Genomic DNA, 17,045 nt, shown 5'->3' with positions numbered 1-17,045 from the left:
GAACAAAAATATGTATATTTTTGTTTAAAGGGACCTGAGCTGTCAGAACAATGAATAATTTATAAAAAAGAAAGAAAAAATACAAATCAGAAAACTTAACAGGATTTGTTTGAACGTCAGAACTTGTTCTCTACACTACTCACAAACTGAATCATCACCGTGGTGCTCCCGTGCCATATCATGTCGCTTTTGCATATCTTGCACATTTTGAATGCAGGACTTTTACTTTATTCTGAGCTCTAGTAAATAACTTAATCATAAACACATTGGTTGTGTATAGGTTGCATAAATATGAATGATGATGACACAGCTAAGAAGTTACACTCACGAAGCACTGTAATGAGACGGGCTCCATGTTTTAAGAGGGTACCGAGGACAGTCACGCCAGGAAAACGGAACTCCCGTCGCTCCCCGCTTTCATTCTGACTGACTGGAGCCGGTCACTGTCCACTGTGGAGGAAACGCGCATGGGGAGAGCCAAACCAGCCTACCCATTGAGTGTATCAATATTTTCCGTTCATTATGAAACTGTGGGAGGACAGAATCGACTTGGTGGTCCTCAAGAGTCTAGGTCAGGGGTGCCCACACTTTTTCGGCTTGCGCGCTACTTTTAAAATGACCAAGTCAAAATGCTCTACCTACATTAAAAATGCTGAATATCTATTAATAATATATATATATATATACTGAGTATACTTTATATTTACAATATATGTTTGACATTTACATATGTTAGACGTTATACATACACATATGTATAACATTTCCTCATGTTTGGGGACTTTTCCTCTGTGAGGAAACTGTCCATGAGCCCTGGACTTCAGCTGAATGTCAGCTTGCAGTGTCAGAATCTCATCCTCCACTCCAGACGAGTTCAGGTGAAACAGCGTTGTAATTTTTGATGCGAATGAATCAACCTCAATATCTTCCTGAAATGTGCAGCACATAAGTGTAGCAACTGGCTCGAGTAAAGCAAAGTCTGGAAAGCGTTTGTCAAACTGACAGACACTTGTCAATCTGCTCTGTGTAGCGCGCGCTGTCAAGTTACGCACACGCCTTCCGCTGAGTCTCCAGTTCTGTTGGAGAGTTTTGGAAGTTTCCCAATTCATGGCGCTGCAGCTTTAGCTTCTTTAGTAGAAATAAATTGGAAGGCTAACTAATTAGCTCGCCGGAGTTTTGCAGTTGACCGCGCATACGTAGTGACCCGTGTGTTAGAAAATCAAGTGGCAAATGCCATGCGGACATCTCATTGTTTTTGAATGGCATGCGATCTACCCGCACTATCTCCACGATCGACATATTGGGCACCCCTGGTCTAGGTAATAATGGGAAACACTGCATATTCACAGCAATATGAAATAGATATTGGAGAGGGAATTACGACCGGTTTAACTTCCTCACACTAGCTCGAAGCAGCTCATAATACATCATTAAAACTACTCATGCCAAGCTTCTGCAGACTTGGTGATAGTCTTGGTTAGTCTTTCCACAGTTTTGATGAGATTCCTTCCGAGTTTGAATGAGGTACGTTTTACAATGATTCATGAGGTAAAATTGCAGAGTCTGGCAATGAAGTCTTTTTGAAGTTTTGAGGAGAGCATATCAACTGATGTTTTGTACAGTAGGGCTGGGCGATATGACAATATACTGTCAAATGAAATAAAAATGTCTGTTGTGTTTTTGTTCGATGTCGTTCTATCGTGACATCAGCTAAATTTAGGTAATTTGGTCGATTCTTTACGTTCTTTGCATTTGGGAGCTAGAGCGCAGCGAAGCTGGAGAGAACAGCTGTTTTGCTTCGAGAGAGCACAACATGCAGAAGCTTTGTCAGACTCAGCCCAGCCAAACCAAGGAGAGCTCGTACCAAAGTCAGACACGGACCAGAAAACCATGTTCTGCAAAGTTCGCCACACATCGGCCCCCACTACAAGCATATTTAGAGTGGTGACCAATGACTAGGGTTGGGTACCGAAACTTGGTGCCAATACGGCACCGGTTCTGTGGAGAATTTCAGTATTAAACACATTAGTACGATTAAATAACCCCCCTATTGATGAGTAGAAGTGTCACAATAATAATATGTTTACAATATTCTTACTTATAGAAGATATTATGTGTTACAGTATATTAACTAATTGAATGTATTAAATCATAAAAGTATAGTCACTAAAGGTATTAAAACACTAAGAATAGTTTGAGGGTCAGACAGGGATTCTGAATGAGACATGCAGCAAATGGAGGCGGAGCAGTGGGGATCGGTCAAAAGCCAAATCCGACCGCGACGGAGAGTCAAGATGTTTCGCTAAAAGATCGATAATGGGAGGAGACAGAAGTCAAATGGAGCCAATCACTAATCGCCACGGAGGGTCATTCAGATGTTGTCTGTTTCGGACATTTCCAACTGTCGGGGCATATAAAAGACATTTCTGGAGGAGGATTCCTCAGACCACATCCGCTCTCATTTTTCAGTACCTGAATTCAGACCTGTGAGTGAGATGCGTGCGTGTGGTCTCTGTTCTCGAGAACATTACTATTGATAGTTAATTCAGCTTGAAAGTGAACTTTGTGTAGTACATTAAATATTGTTATTGATTGTGAACCGGATCCAGTCCATTTTTCTGATGCGCGTGCGCGCTACGAAGCTTGCAGCAGAAAAGTCCCTGCGGCCTGCAGGCTCTCATCCTTTTTGGTTTTTAAACCCCAACAGTTCCTATACGTCCGGTATCTACAGGACCGAAACGCAACGCAGATTTCGGTGCCTCCTTTCGATGCTTGAGCCGATTGAAATACTTTTTTTTACACTACTCTGATGACTCCTTCCTGGCAGCAGGACTCGGTCCTCCGCTCCTCACTCATAGTATTATTACAACGGGGTACTTAGCGCTGCCGCTCATAAGCACAACAACACAGGCACGCGAAAGCTTCTTCTTCTCCTCCTTTTTGGTGTACTGGCGGTTGGCAAACAACGAATTGGCGCATTACCGCCACCAACTGGTAAAATAAAATAAGTCATGAGACGTGTCGTATTTTGCCAGAGAAGGAAAATATGCTCATATTTCTGCAAAATAATTGCTGAAGTTTGAAGCTGTAGTGTGTGTACAGAGTGTGTGTGTTTTGTATTTATTGATATTTATTTAAGTATACGATAAACTGTTAACAGTTAACATATTGTTCATCGTTAAAAAGTTTGAAGCTGTAGTTTGAAGCAAAGTGTTTTGTATTTATTTATATTCATAGTATAAAATTTGGTAAGCAGATGTATCACATGTAGACTTAAAAAAAGTCTTGGGGGTCTATGCTCTAAATCAGAGGTCTTCAACTGCAACTGTACTGCAGGTGATCTGCGAAATTTTTGGTTGATTAGACAATTAAAAAATAATAATAATTTTTTTTTTTTCTCTAAACATGACTGTCCATTATTTTAATAGTTCAGTATTGTATGAAATATAACTGGTATCTTTATGCATGGCAGTGGCACTAATAGGCCATCACTCATTTTTCATTTCCACATTTATGTTTAAAATACAAACGTCAATTTGAATAGCTTGTATGCATGATTATCATGCAGTTGACTGACAATGTTGATATTGGCATTGGTATCAGCTGACAAGGTATGTTTATAAATGGCACTTGGCCCAGTCTAATATAAAACACAATTTTATACAATATATATAGTCGGGGGTCCCTGCTCCATTTCTCTATCAGTTTGGGGGTCCTTGGCCTGAAAAACGTTGAAGACCCCTGCTCTAAACCAGTAATACAGAGGTCACTAACTGGCGGACCGGGGTCACCTAGACGCCGTTTTATCTGGACCCAGGACCTAAAACCGATAGATCATTGAGAATTATTAAATTTTCACGGAGCGCTTCTATTTTAACCGGCGCAGCTTTTCCAGCATTTACGGCACTTGTTCAGCGGTGCAGGAAAAACACCGACCAATGCGTTGTGAATCACATCACGTGATGCAGCTCAGCCAATCAAATATGGGCATTCTGACAAGTTTCCTGACTCGAGTGAGATGTACACACACCGTGACACACGTGGGAGAGACGAGGAAAGAGATAGGAGAGCATGACAATTATGTGAGTTGTGAAAGTCAAATCACAGGACGATCTCCTAAAGAGAAATATGGCCATAGAGACGAGAGTCTTTAACCAAGACTGGACAGAATTCTTCCCACGGGCAGCTTAAAAACAATATGTCTCATATGGAGTAAACGCATCCACTCACATCTGAAATTAAGTCACAGACATTAAACCTAAGAGCCCAATATGATCAGAATCCTAACACATGAATTCACTGTTCAACAATGATGTTAACAGAGCTGAAACAAGTAGTTTAAATAAAGTCCATGCTCACTAATTTCTCTTTTTAGAAGATGAGAAAAATATAATGTGGCCTTTTCACTTCACACCTGAATGAACTGAATTTAAAGCTGCAGGACAATTCAGTGAAATCAATTATTCTAAAATGAATTACTTTATTTTAAGTTGCACATTTTTCAAAAGCTTTCTGCTATGTCCGTTGTTCTTTAATCCAGCTCTTATTTTACTTGAAATGAGAGAAGAACATTTATTTATGTATTTTATGGGTATTCGCACAAGTTTCCTGACCCGAGTGAGATATACACACACAGGGGAGACACGGGGAAAGAGAACAAAGAGTAGGAGAATTACGTGAGTCGGAGATGTTATTCCACCGGACGTTCTCCAAAAAGAGAAAAGTGGCCAGAGGGACCAGTCTTTCACCAAGAATGAACAGACTCTTATAGGTTAATTCGTTTAAAACCAGTATGTCTCACGTGTTCAGAGACCGTGACGATTATTCAAAGCGGTGATATGAAGCGTCACTATGAGACAAAGCACAACTCCCTTGAACAAACGTACCCACTCACATCTGAAATGAAGTCACAGACAAATAAACCTAAGAGCCCAATATGATCAGAATCCTAACACATGAATTCACTGTTCAACAATGATGTTAATGTTAATGAGAAGACACGCTGCTTCGTTTTACTTCTTCCGTTTGGTAGCCTTGAGAGACCTTAGTCTATAAGTATGTCTGCATGAAAAGATGTACGAATATATATTATATTCGCTAATGCTAATCGCGGTTAGCATTTCCCCATTGGCCATAATGTTAAAATTTGCTTAGAAGCTAGCGACATGTTATGTTCAGAGAAGAACAACTTTAGTACTGTTAAAAGCATCTTGCTGTTCAGCGGGGACACCTGCGGCTTATAGACCGGTGCGGTTTATCTATGTACACATTATTATTTTTTTCTTTTAAAAATCGGCTACTGCGGCCTATATACCGGTGCGCTCTATAGCCCGGGAAGTACGGTAGTTTCCAGTGAGAGCAGCAGCTGCACGTTGTAACGTCGTCGCTTTTGTAGTACTCTCCTTTTCATACAACTCGTGTATTCTTCTTGTGACGGTGCGTCTTGAGGCTCATACGTGCAGTCATTCGTTGCGATCCTAAAGGTGCGTTCACACCAAACGCACCTTGAGAACGTTCCTCATGCTGCGTTCACACCGGTCGCGTTGATTTTTTGACGCGCGTCGAGATTACATACAAAGTCTATGCACAGACGCGATGAGACTGGCGCGCCGCGATTTTGCAATGGCGGGCGGACGCGTTATTGCAGTGCGGTGGACGCGTTGGACGCCGCAAAATCGCCAACGCGCGAGTTGCAATTTTTCAACTTCAGCGACATAATCGCGTGACGCTGTGGCGCGATAGCCTATCAGCGTTGAGTTGCTCCCCCTGTCATCACTGGCTTTCTGCCGTTGTTGAATCAGGAAATAAATCCTGTAGCCGTCTGTGTTCACCCAGAGCTCTACGATACCTCATATCAACAGAGACCGGACCAAACTATGTGTATACATGTGTGTGTGTAAACCATACGATACAAACAATGAATAGACGCTGCCGTATTTACGTCTACGTGACGTTATTGAGTGCTGGTGGAGCTGCTACGATGTTAGCATAGCCTAGCACCGATCCATCAGAGCTCCATTGAGAAGACAAGTAACCTACAAATCGGCGGCATCATTACGTAGTTATTTCGGAGTCCCTTTTTGTCGGAGAAGACAAGTACAAATCTGCATCATTATGTAGTTATTTCGGAGTCCCTTTTTGTCGGTTTATTGCCGTTGAATCACAGCCAAATCAGTTTATTTTGTGTTCCTACAGCTGTAGTAAACAGCGACCGGTGGCTTGCTAGACACAGTGAATACAGCTCGATACAATCCACGGAGCTCCTCTGAACAATATTATGAACCAGACATGACGGCGTTTGGCATTCCGATGTTTGAGGGACTTCCACAACACGTACAAAGCAGCAATTGTCCTTATTCCTTTCACGGTTGACAGCGGAAAGAAATGGCGGCCAGGTGAAATGGCGGCCAGGTGAAAGGCTTCCAGGACGATAAACCACGCCCCCTCTCCGGAGCTACGAGATTTTGCGGCGTCTGGTGTGAACACGACCGGCGGCGCGTTGGACGCGATTGTGCAGTGCGTTGGACGCTTTTTTGCAGTGCGTCGGACGCTTTTTTGCAGTGCGTCAAAAAATCAACGCGACCGGTGTGAACGCAGCATCAGACCGACATCTTCCACAACACTAACCGGCTGAAGTTTGTTTCCACTTCGCTGTGGCATTTCTCAGCTTGTATTGCTTCAGTTTATCTATACTTCTCCCACATGCTGCATCAACGTAGTCTCACGAAGACTTCCTCCACCGCTGCCAGTGAGCAACGGACTTTCAAAATAATAATATTTTAAAAATGCGTTCACGCGCGATAAAATAATTGTTGCCGTTAACGCGTTATTATCGCATCAACTTGCCCAGCACTAATATATATATATATATTTATTCAAGAAGCCTAGTTTCAGTAACAACGTCTCTGTAGTCAACAACTGTCAAACCAAAGAAAGAAAGTACACATCAATTATATTTTAACAATTATTATTGTCAGTTTTCAAATTGAACTGGATGGATTATAAATGCCGTACTTTCCGGACCATAAGTCGCACCGGTATATAGGCCCCACCCTCTAATTTTGAGAAGAAAACTGAATATTTACTTATATAAGCCACATCGGACTATAAGCCCAAATGCTACCCGCGATTAGCATTAGCGATTAGCATTAGAGAATATAATATATCTTTGTATCCACCTTTGTACCGTATATCTTTTCATGCTTCATACAGGCATACCTACCGGTTCATGATGTGGTGTGTTCAAGGACCCAAATGCAGACTCAGGACAGCAGAGTTATATTGCAAACCAAGTTGATTTATTTCTCTCAATCAAAAACACGCACACAAAAAACTCTTGAACAAGTTTTGTAGAACTGTATAGAACTGGAAAAAACGGTAATAAGTCAACTAGGAGTCCCCACGCGCTCCGCACAGGTCCAAGCCGGGAAGTGGCTTACGGTACCGGTAATCCCTCTGATCCGAGCCGGAAAGTGGCTGGATCGACACAGGATCGCTATTGATCGCTGTCGACATCGTCCTCCTGTGCACTAAAACCATTGAAGTCCTCTTCTTCAGTGTCGGAATTAAACAGTCAGTCTTTCGTCTGCACCCTCAGTGTCACTTTGCTCCCGAGGCAAATCAGTCCTTGAGCATGCGCTGTCCTCATCTCGCAGCAGTCCAGCCTTTCGGAACCCGTTGGTGATGGTGGATTCTTTCACACTGCTCCGCGCTGTTAGGATCCACTGGCAGACTTGAGCAGCGTGTCTACGTTGCTCATAGCTCTGAATAGCATTTACAGCTAACTGGCTTGGCCAGTTGCTGCTAGCACAACAGCTATTCAGAGCTATGAGCAACAACAGTTATTGCCTCATTGCTTTTCGTTTGGTAGCCGTGAGAGACCGTAGTCTGTAATGCAAGTATGTCTGCATGAAAAGATGTACAAAGATATATTATATATTCGCTAATGCTCATCGCGGTTAGCATTTCCCCATTGGCGGTAATGTTAAAATTAGCTTAGAAGCTAGCGAGTCGGACATGTACTGTTAAAAGCAGTCCTAGTGTTAACAGTCCTAGTGAGAGGTAGGTCAAAGGTACTTCATCCATATTGTAGCGACCCTGTCAGTAACAGCTGGTAGCAGAGGGGTTGCTGGTAGCAACTGTTCTGTGTCGGGAGCTAGTAAATGTGTTAGACCGGAACCGGAAGTTGCGGTTGTTGTTGTGGCGGAGAAAAGCTAGGAAAAATCCGTCTATAAATCGCACCGGACTATAAGCAGATGCCTCAAAGCGTGGGGTAAAAAGTAGTGGCTTATAGTCCGAAAAGTACGGTACTCCAGACTACTGGATCTGGATAGATGGATGGCTGGATGGATGGATGGATGGATATAGCACTAAATAGCGCAAGTTAGATATTATTGTAATGTTCCGAACCTTTGCCCGAGGAGACTCTCAATTTGGACCTTTTGGAATTTCAATTGAATACCCCTGGTGTAGACTGTCAAAAGTTCAAAATGTTATACTTGATTGCATTCATTTTTTTTTTAAAGGGCATACATTTTTCTATTTCAAAGGTAAGTTTGGCAGCGACTTGCCGATAAAAAAAGCCTGAAGTCAAACCCTGATGGGATACATTCTCAGGGGAAAGGGTCATCGTTTGGTCATAAATATGCTAATAAATCCAAACTGGCACATACGTTAAAAAAAAAGCTAAAAACAGCTTTGGCAATGTAGGGTTTGTCGGAGGTCAATTCTAATTGAATGGGACGATAAAGGATTAAAAACACTCAATACGTTGATCATGGGAAATTTCCATTTTTGGTATAATCATGAATATCGTCACGGGTGACTTGAAAAAGCTGTCTGGCACTACATAAGTGGAAAAATAGTCCGATTTTTTATAAATGCAGGAATTACCCTAAAAGAAAGCATAAGCTCACAAAATTTTTTCATTTACCCATTATCTATGCAGGGGGACCTGACCTTATGATTACCTCATTTATGCATCTGTTTTTTTACTCTGTGATATTTGTTTCTAATCCAAATGTAAGGTATGGGGATTTCAATTATGTTTTAGTGCTATTTTGAGTTTTAACCATTATTTGATGATTAGTGGCAAAATATTGGGAATCGCAATTATTTTGGCCAGAAAAATTGAGACTTTAAATTTTCATATCGGCCCATGTCTACAGGTGTACCTAATACAGCAGTAACTCATTACATCATACAACATTTTTAAAAACACAGTACATTAGCAGATTCTAAGCATTAAACATGGTTAGAGTATTCTATCTTAAGTCTCAACCCATAGGAAGCAGTTCAGCATTGGATTCAGCGTGCTTTCATCCTTGTAGATTAATTCCAAACTAAACTAAATTGGTTTGGTGAATGCTGGTGGAGCAAGTGTTCTGCAGAAGGATACATCAAATTAGAAAATTGTGCATCTGAAAGTTTGAAAAGCCAAAACAACAAATGATGGAGACAATAGATAGATAGATAGATAGATAGGAGCTGTATTCATCCCCAGGGGGAAATTAGTATGTACAATCAGTAATTGAAGTAATATAGAGCAATGACAGCCACAGAAAACCTAACCCAAGAGCAGAAAAAACGTGTCGGGAGGACATCTTAAGTCTGCAGCTGCTGGCAGGCATTGTTCAATTGGTCATGGCAGATCCCCAATGGGATAGGACGAACAGAAGGTGGGGGCTTGTATGAATATTTTGGCCAAGGAGAAAGCAGAGACTCACATTGTAACCACCAACTTTACAACAGGTCAACCCAGAGATGTGGTGATTGAGACCGCCTTGTTCTTTTCTATCATCACCATTTTTGGTTACTCTGCTACTTGGTGTCTTGTTGCTGTAACATACAAATTTCCCCCTGGGGATAAATAAAGTACATATCTATCCATCCATCTATCTATCTATCTATCTATCTATCGGGCCGGGTTAAAGACCTCACCCAAGGCTTTTCAGGTTCAGCCAAGCATCCCAACTCGGTCAGCCAGGAGGGGGGGTTGTGGTCTGAGGGAGCCAGGATCCCGAGTGCTGCTTTTTACCCCACTGTGTTCTTTTATGAATGACACATATCCAAGCACTGATGCACTATTTTGGGGGGGAGCTGCTGCCGGCCCTGTCCCTACTTAGTGAAGGCGGCCACGCTATGTGTTTTAGCTGGGGGGCCGTCACAGGGTGTCGACTCGCCACACTGTAGCAGCACTCAGACTACAATCATTACTGCAATTAGCATTTTTCCTACCATATGTGTATGCAAGTCAAAGACAGCCAAATGCTCCCTCTCTTTCTCAGCAAGAACAGCCTGCTGTTCTATCACGCTGCTCTGATGATTTTGATACAAATCAGTTTTGAAGGATGAGGTCCCTTCCACGATAAAATGTACTGAAAAAGTGAGGGGATGAAAATGAACAAGAAATAGTACAAATGAAGCCATTGTTTGTTTTTTCCACAATGAAGGCAGGGTATGGTTTTACCATGACAGAGTCCCATTTAATAGAATGCTACCATGTCTGTAAATGAGTGATGCCGTATTATACTGCCTTTTAATCATCTCCATACAAATCTCAGATGATGCCACTTATTACTAAACACTAAATTCAATTTGCTTTAGATTTCTTGTTCCAAGAGATTAATTTTGTCTATAGCTTGGCTATTACTGTGCTGCCAAATATGTTTGTTATAAATATAAAAAGGGCACAAAACAGAAATAATCACAACTCTACTGAAGTATCTTAGAATATGGCAGGAATTAAACTGCCATATTCTGGGCCTTCCTCAGAGTGCAGCATGACAGGAAGTCCAACCCCTTCAGACCGCCAAAATCATTACAATGCTTAGAGAACAATAACAAGTTCATTACAATGCTGCCTCATTATATGCTTCATCACATGAGGTGAACCAAGTGGACCTTTCATAGTAAACCTCTAAATAGTCTCCTTGTCTCTTACACACTACCGCCAGGTATTCTGGCCTCGTCTGCCATTAAACCAAACTGTCCTGATCACAAACAGTAACCAGTACCAGCCGTACCTCTTTAGCAGTGGAGCAAGTTAGCAGCACATGGTTAGCGTTCTTATACAAGTATCACAAATACCATGGCAACTGAAGCGTCCTGATATTAACCACTGAGAGTGTCTATGTAAACCAGTGTCCCGCACACTTTTTTCAATTTCAGATAGTTACTGGAAAAATACTTTGGGAATGGGGTGTAATCGATATCAACAGTCCTATTTTTGATAGAATAGGGAATGGCCAGTGGATCATTTCCAACACTAGACAGGACACGAAACATAAGTTAGTACTTACAAGTAGAAACCAGGTTAATAACATTTCTGTTGACTTGCTGTCACATTTGTGTATTATGTCAGCAAGTGATGTATTGCATTGACTTTAAAAGGTCAAACAAGCCATCAGCATTTAAGAATAACCAAGATAGTTGTGACAACAGTGAGACAGTCGAATCCTTAAGATTAAGACAACATATTTAAGGCCATCATATTTTGGTATTTGTACAAGGCAAATGAATCACTGTTTCCTCAAAATAAAAGTCTCACCTTACTTATGACATTTAACTTTAGATGTGATCAGGCTTAGAAAAATCTCACCAATTGTAATTTAACCTGTTAAATGCATATCCAAACAAAAGCAGAAGATATCTGTATTAAAAAAACATCAGCCTGTTATTCCTAATAATGTCAATAGTAATAGTGCCCGTCAACGCTGCAAGATTGAGTACAAAATGCTACCAGTGAGGTGAGGCTAGATGTTATATGGATTAATACACTAGATACTGAAACTATGTTGATGCTCATTGGCTCTGGTGCAATGTTTTCTTTCCCACTGCAGCAATGACGCATTGTAAACCATGCTAGAACTCGGATCTCACAACACAATTCTTAGCACTAAGATGTGTATGACATCCAGGGAACTGCAACACACAATTGCTACATGCTGTAATTACAATATCAAATATCTGGAAGTAAAATTGTGTTAAGATTTGACAGTATTTGCCAAAAAAAATAAATCAAGATTGCAGATACGTTTCCCAGTCAGTTTGTGATAGATAATCTTGTACTGCACTAAGGCCTCGGCTATGCAATAGATGTAATAAGTTATACTATATTGTCAACATGCAGCGCAGCTAACGCGTTACTGAACGTCAGGAGCAGCACTTCAATAACTAAAAACTGTATTAACACAAATGAAAACTAAAAGAATGACTTACTTACCGAATACGTAAATATTCGAGTAGGTCTCATAACCTCCACCTACAGTTTCATATATTACGTTCACTACTTAGCAGCTCTATATTATCATAAAGCCTCCGCTCCTTGCACACTTTACAGTGTTTCGTTCCTTGCACACCAATCGTAACGCAAAGCCATGAATGCAACATCTAAGATAACGTACTTGGTTTACAGGATGTGTGTCGATCAAATGAGTGACTTCCCACGATTTAGAAACGTTCTTAAGACAAGTTGCACATCCTAAACAATGTTAAAAACAAAAGGCCCTCCTATCAAACGTTTAAGTTCACATGGTGGCTGGCGTAAAGAAGTGTCGGGTCAATGGTGACTTAAACGTTAACGTAATTTGCATTCTTGTTTGCAAACTGTAGCCAAAAGTTTGCAGTCTTTAGTGTAGTTTATAGTCGCTGCTGTCCGCGTGCTAGGAACCCTCACATTCACAGTGTTAGCGTTAGCAAATATCTAGTTAACAGACGGGTGAGACATTATGGTGTAATGTTAACGCCATTAAAAACCCTGCAGTTACCTTACTCAATCTTCATAATTAAGTTTGGGACTCACAATAAGTCACTGCCTTTGAGGCGACGATTGCTGTAAGACAGACAAGAAAAGTACCCGGGTTAGCCAGTTAGCTTAGCAAACCGAAATACAACAGTAGTAGCTCGACCCACTAGCTAATTTGCTAACGCGCGCGCATCAACAGCAGACATTAGCTTCACGTTGATTTGGAGTGAATAGAGACAAACATCGCACTGTGCAGTGATACAGAGTCCAGAACATTTAACCGAAACCACTATGACCTCGGGGATTATCCGTAGATCAGACACAGCCGGAGGTCTTGGGTTTGATAAAGCTAGTTAGCAGTTTGCTACAGCAACCCACACAGCGAGGCTAGCTAGCAGCTAATGCTAACACCTTTGTTTTGCTTGGCTCACTAATTCATTTCAAAAAGTGAAATGAAAATATCTGGCAACAACATTTACGGCATTTCGAAAACAAGTGTGCAGTTTCTCAGACTACTGTGCCATCGTGCTACTTACTTGGAATAAAAACGTACTCCAGCTCGGTTCCATTGCAACACTTAGGCTAAAATCTGCAGGAAACCTACAAGGGATCTACAACAAAGCAGCTACAACTTCCTGTAAAGCCCAGGGCGTCTGGATGTTACAATCAATGCATTTTCAAATCTTTCCAATTCCATTACAAACCCCTTTCATGAGACACAACTGTCAGAGAAAAATACAGTTTCACAATTTAAACGTAATGCTCTTTCAATGCGGATTAATTAAATGAATAACGTACGCATTCGTTAATCATCAAACATACATTATATTGTCTCATAAAATAATTGCATAAACAAAAATGTAAGAATCGCAGTATGGACTGTAATATAGTTGGAGTTTATTAAAAATAATACTCAATTTGTTCTTAAAAAATACTTAAATAGGTATGCTGTCCATTTCGTGGAAAATTTGTAAAACCCCAAGAAATAAATGTTTCAACTTCAAACAAAAGAACAAACAGCAGGCACGCCCATAGAAGAACATGAGTACAGGTAATATAGTTATATAGGTTAAGTAAAGGTAAGAAGGCTATAGCTTCCATGTTAGTTTATGTGAAACTATGAAGTTAAGTTTGAATATTTCTTCATGAATCATGAACATTACACGATTTAACCACTAGAGGGCAGCAGTGTTACACCATTTAATGAATCATGAACATTACACGATTTAACCACTAGAGGGCAGCAGTGTTACACCATTTAATGAATCATGAACATTACACGATTTAACCACTAGAGGGCAGCAGTGTTACACCATTTAATGAATCATGAACATTACACGATTTAACCACTAGAGGGCAGCAGTGTTACACCATTTAATGAATCATGAACATTACACGATTTAACCACTAGAGGGCAGCAGTGTTACACCATTTAATGAATCATGAACATTACACGATGTAACCACTAGAGGTTAAAGACAATAATTTGGGAGATTATTACAAACTAGAAAATGCATTTCCTGCTGAAAATGCATTGGAATGCTGAAAGCTGAAACGAATCTCAAAAACATTGCTGAAAATAGATATCCAATTTAAAAAGAATTGCAAAAAGCTGAATAATTCAAAAAGTTGAAGGATTACAAATATGAAGTTATATCACCCCTCTCCTGAAAGAGCTGAACATTTTGATATTCGAACGGTTTCTGTAGCTTAAAAGAGTTCCAGCAGTAGTGATATTTGTTGTAGTAGTAGTAGAAGTATTATTCACAGTATAAGTATGAGTAGCATTTGAATAAGTACTAGTTGTAGCAGTAGTGATATTTGTAGTAGCAGTCGTAGTAGAAGTTGTCGTCGAAATATTTGTAATTAGAAGAAGTAGTAGAAGTAGTAGTATCAGCAGTCATACTAATAGCTGTAGTAGTATTAGTACTGGTTATTAGTACTGGTAGTAGCAGGAATAGCAGTATTAGCAGTTGTGGTATCAGTAATAATAGTAGTGGTAGTGGTAGTAATAGCACTAGTGGTAGTAATAATATTTATGGTAGCAGTAATAGCAGTAGCAGTAGTAGTAATAGTAGCAACAGCAAAAGTTGTAGTAGTAGTGGTAATACTAGAAATATTAGCAGTAGTAGTAGTTGTCACAGTATTAGTAAGAGCATTCATTTTTTTAACAAAAAAGCCTAATTTTGAGCTTGTTTAAATACAGTTAATCCATGGGGCTTTTATTTTGAAAGGGTGGTGCTGGGTGGGGGAGAGGAGACATAATCATAATGTCTGACACACATAAACAGAGGTTATTAAATGCCTGGCTTCATCACAAGCATTTCAATTAGAATTCACTCTTTGGGGCTTTTATTTTGAAATGGGGTGTGTGTGTGTGTGTGCGTGTGTGGGGGGGGGGGGGTCCTCTAAAAGTCTCTAAGACCTGAATGAGAGACACAGACAGAGAGAAGAAAGAATTAGTGAGAGAGAGAAGAAAGAATTAGAGAGTGAGAGAGAGAGAGAAGAAAGAATTAGTGAGAGAGAGAGAAGAAAGAATTAGAGAGTGAGAGAGAGAAAAGAATTAGTGAGAGAGAGAGAGGCTCTGATATCTCTGGCAAACTTTCTCATTTGGAGATTGTCCAATGTTTTATCTTTTACAGCTTACATGACTAGTGTGCTGCTCTGCCATGTCTTTCCTCATCTCTCCCTCTTGTGTCGCGGTGTGTGTAAATGTCACTCGAATCAGGAAACTTATCAGAATACTCATATCTGATTGGCCGAGCTGCAACACGTAACAGCTGCAACAAATCATGTGTGTGCGGCTTTTATTTTAAAATGGGGGTGTGTGTGTGTGGGGGGGGGGAGGAGGGGGGGGGAAGACCTCTAAAGATCCCTAAGACCTGAATGACTGAGAGAGACACAGAGAGAGAGGAGTGTATGTGTGCGTGTGTCTGTGAGTCTATGTGTTTATCAACATCACTAATTGGCTCAATCGCGAACACCTGTGTGCCTGAAGCCATTTGAAAATATTCTCCATAGAGATCCTATTGAAAATAAAAAGCTTAATCATTCAAAAAGTTTAAAGGTTAGAAATATGAAAAGTCATAGCACCCCTCTGGTGAAAGAGCTGAACATTTTAATAGTTGAACGGTTTCTGTAGCTTAAAAAATGAAGGAGGAGAAGAGGGGCACGGAAGAAATAGAAGAAGTTGAATAAAGAGACAGGATAACAATAGTTGGAATGCTTAACAGCATTCCAACTATTGTCATCCTGTTTCTTTATTGTTGGAATGCTTAACAGCATTCCAACAATAAAGAAACAGGATGACAATAGTTGGAATGGTTAACAGCATTCCAACAATTATTAGACAATAATTTGCGTTTTATGCGTATTGTCTCATAGTTAGGGGTCTATCAGCACCATGGACAGCACTATGGACAGTGCAGGGCATGCAGACGTGCACGCTGTTTCATTCATACTTCTCATGCTCCAGGGTCTCTATTGTTTCCTCAGGAACATTTCTCTGTCTCAGGAAGACACTTAATTTAGGTCATCCATTCTGTGGGCATGCATTACAAGGAAGGTTATTGGAGGATATCACCATACATACATCCTATATAAAACACACATACATTCACAGGAATACAGGCTCGCTAGCCAGGTTAGCCACTTAGCTCAACTTTGGGCTATTATTTCAACGGCTAATTACATGACAAACACTTACTGACAGTAAATGCAGTAAAATAGCATTAACTACAACTACAAACGGAACAGTTACGCCACATAGGTTCAGAGTTACAGTTCTATGACTACATTGTCAATGACGATCTGATTCGACCGCAACCGGAAGCGGAAACAGTTCGCAACGTCAAATACAATTTCAGAATAAAAGCACCGTAATGTCATCGAAGTTACGGTAGTATCTCGAAATTTCGACGTACTATCTCATAATTTCGATTTACTAAGTCGAAATTTCGAGATAACAGGACCTTTATTTTTTCCTCACAGTTGCGGAAACGGGCTTCCATAGCTTGTCATGTTGTAGCTCTGTTTGTTGTTAGCTAACGTAACGTTAGCACATGTAGGCTACATATGTGACGTTGTGTTTATTTGCTGTATGTATGTAACGTTCTATTTCACCATCAACTGTGTGCATTTTAAATGGGTAAATACTACATTATATGTCTCTTAGTGTTTCAAGTGCTATGAAAGGGGAGCACTGAACACTTTGTTTTCCTGTCTCTCTGTCTGTCTATTATCCTTCTATCTATCTATTATCTCTGTCTGTCTGTGTGATATATAATGCTGTTATCTAGTT

The 17,045-nt window shown here is 40.5% G+C and overlaps 1 protein-coding gene across 2 annotated transcripts in view; it reads right to left on the bottom strand.

Moving 5' to 3' along the window:
* Positions 1-13,349, bottom strand: part of LOC306779452 (vascular endothelial zinc finger 1-like) — a 34,103-nt gene extending 20,754 nt beyond the window's left edge. For both annotated transcript variants that reach the window (XM_079271378.1, XM_079271377.1), the window contains exon 1: positions 13,282-13,349. In XM_079271378.1, coding sequence (XP_079127504.1) covers positions 13,282-13,314 — 33 coding nt within the window. In that variant the 5' untranslated portion in view covers positions 13,315-13,349. The remainder of the gene's footprint in view (positions 1-13,281) is intronic.
* Between the last annotated feature and the right edge of the window lie 3,696 nt (positions 13,350-17,045).

Source organism: Melanostigma gelatinosum (genome assembly GCF_949748355.1).
Source record: "Melanostigma gelatinosum genome assembly, chromosome: 7".
NCBI lineage: Eukaryota > Metazoa > Chordata > Actinopteri > Perciformes > Zoarcidae > Melanostigma > Melanostigma gelatinosum.
This window is presented reverse-complemented; position numbering and strand designations above follow the sequence as displayed.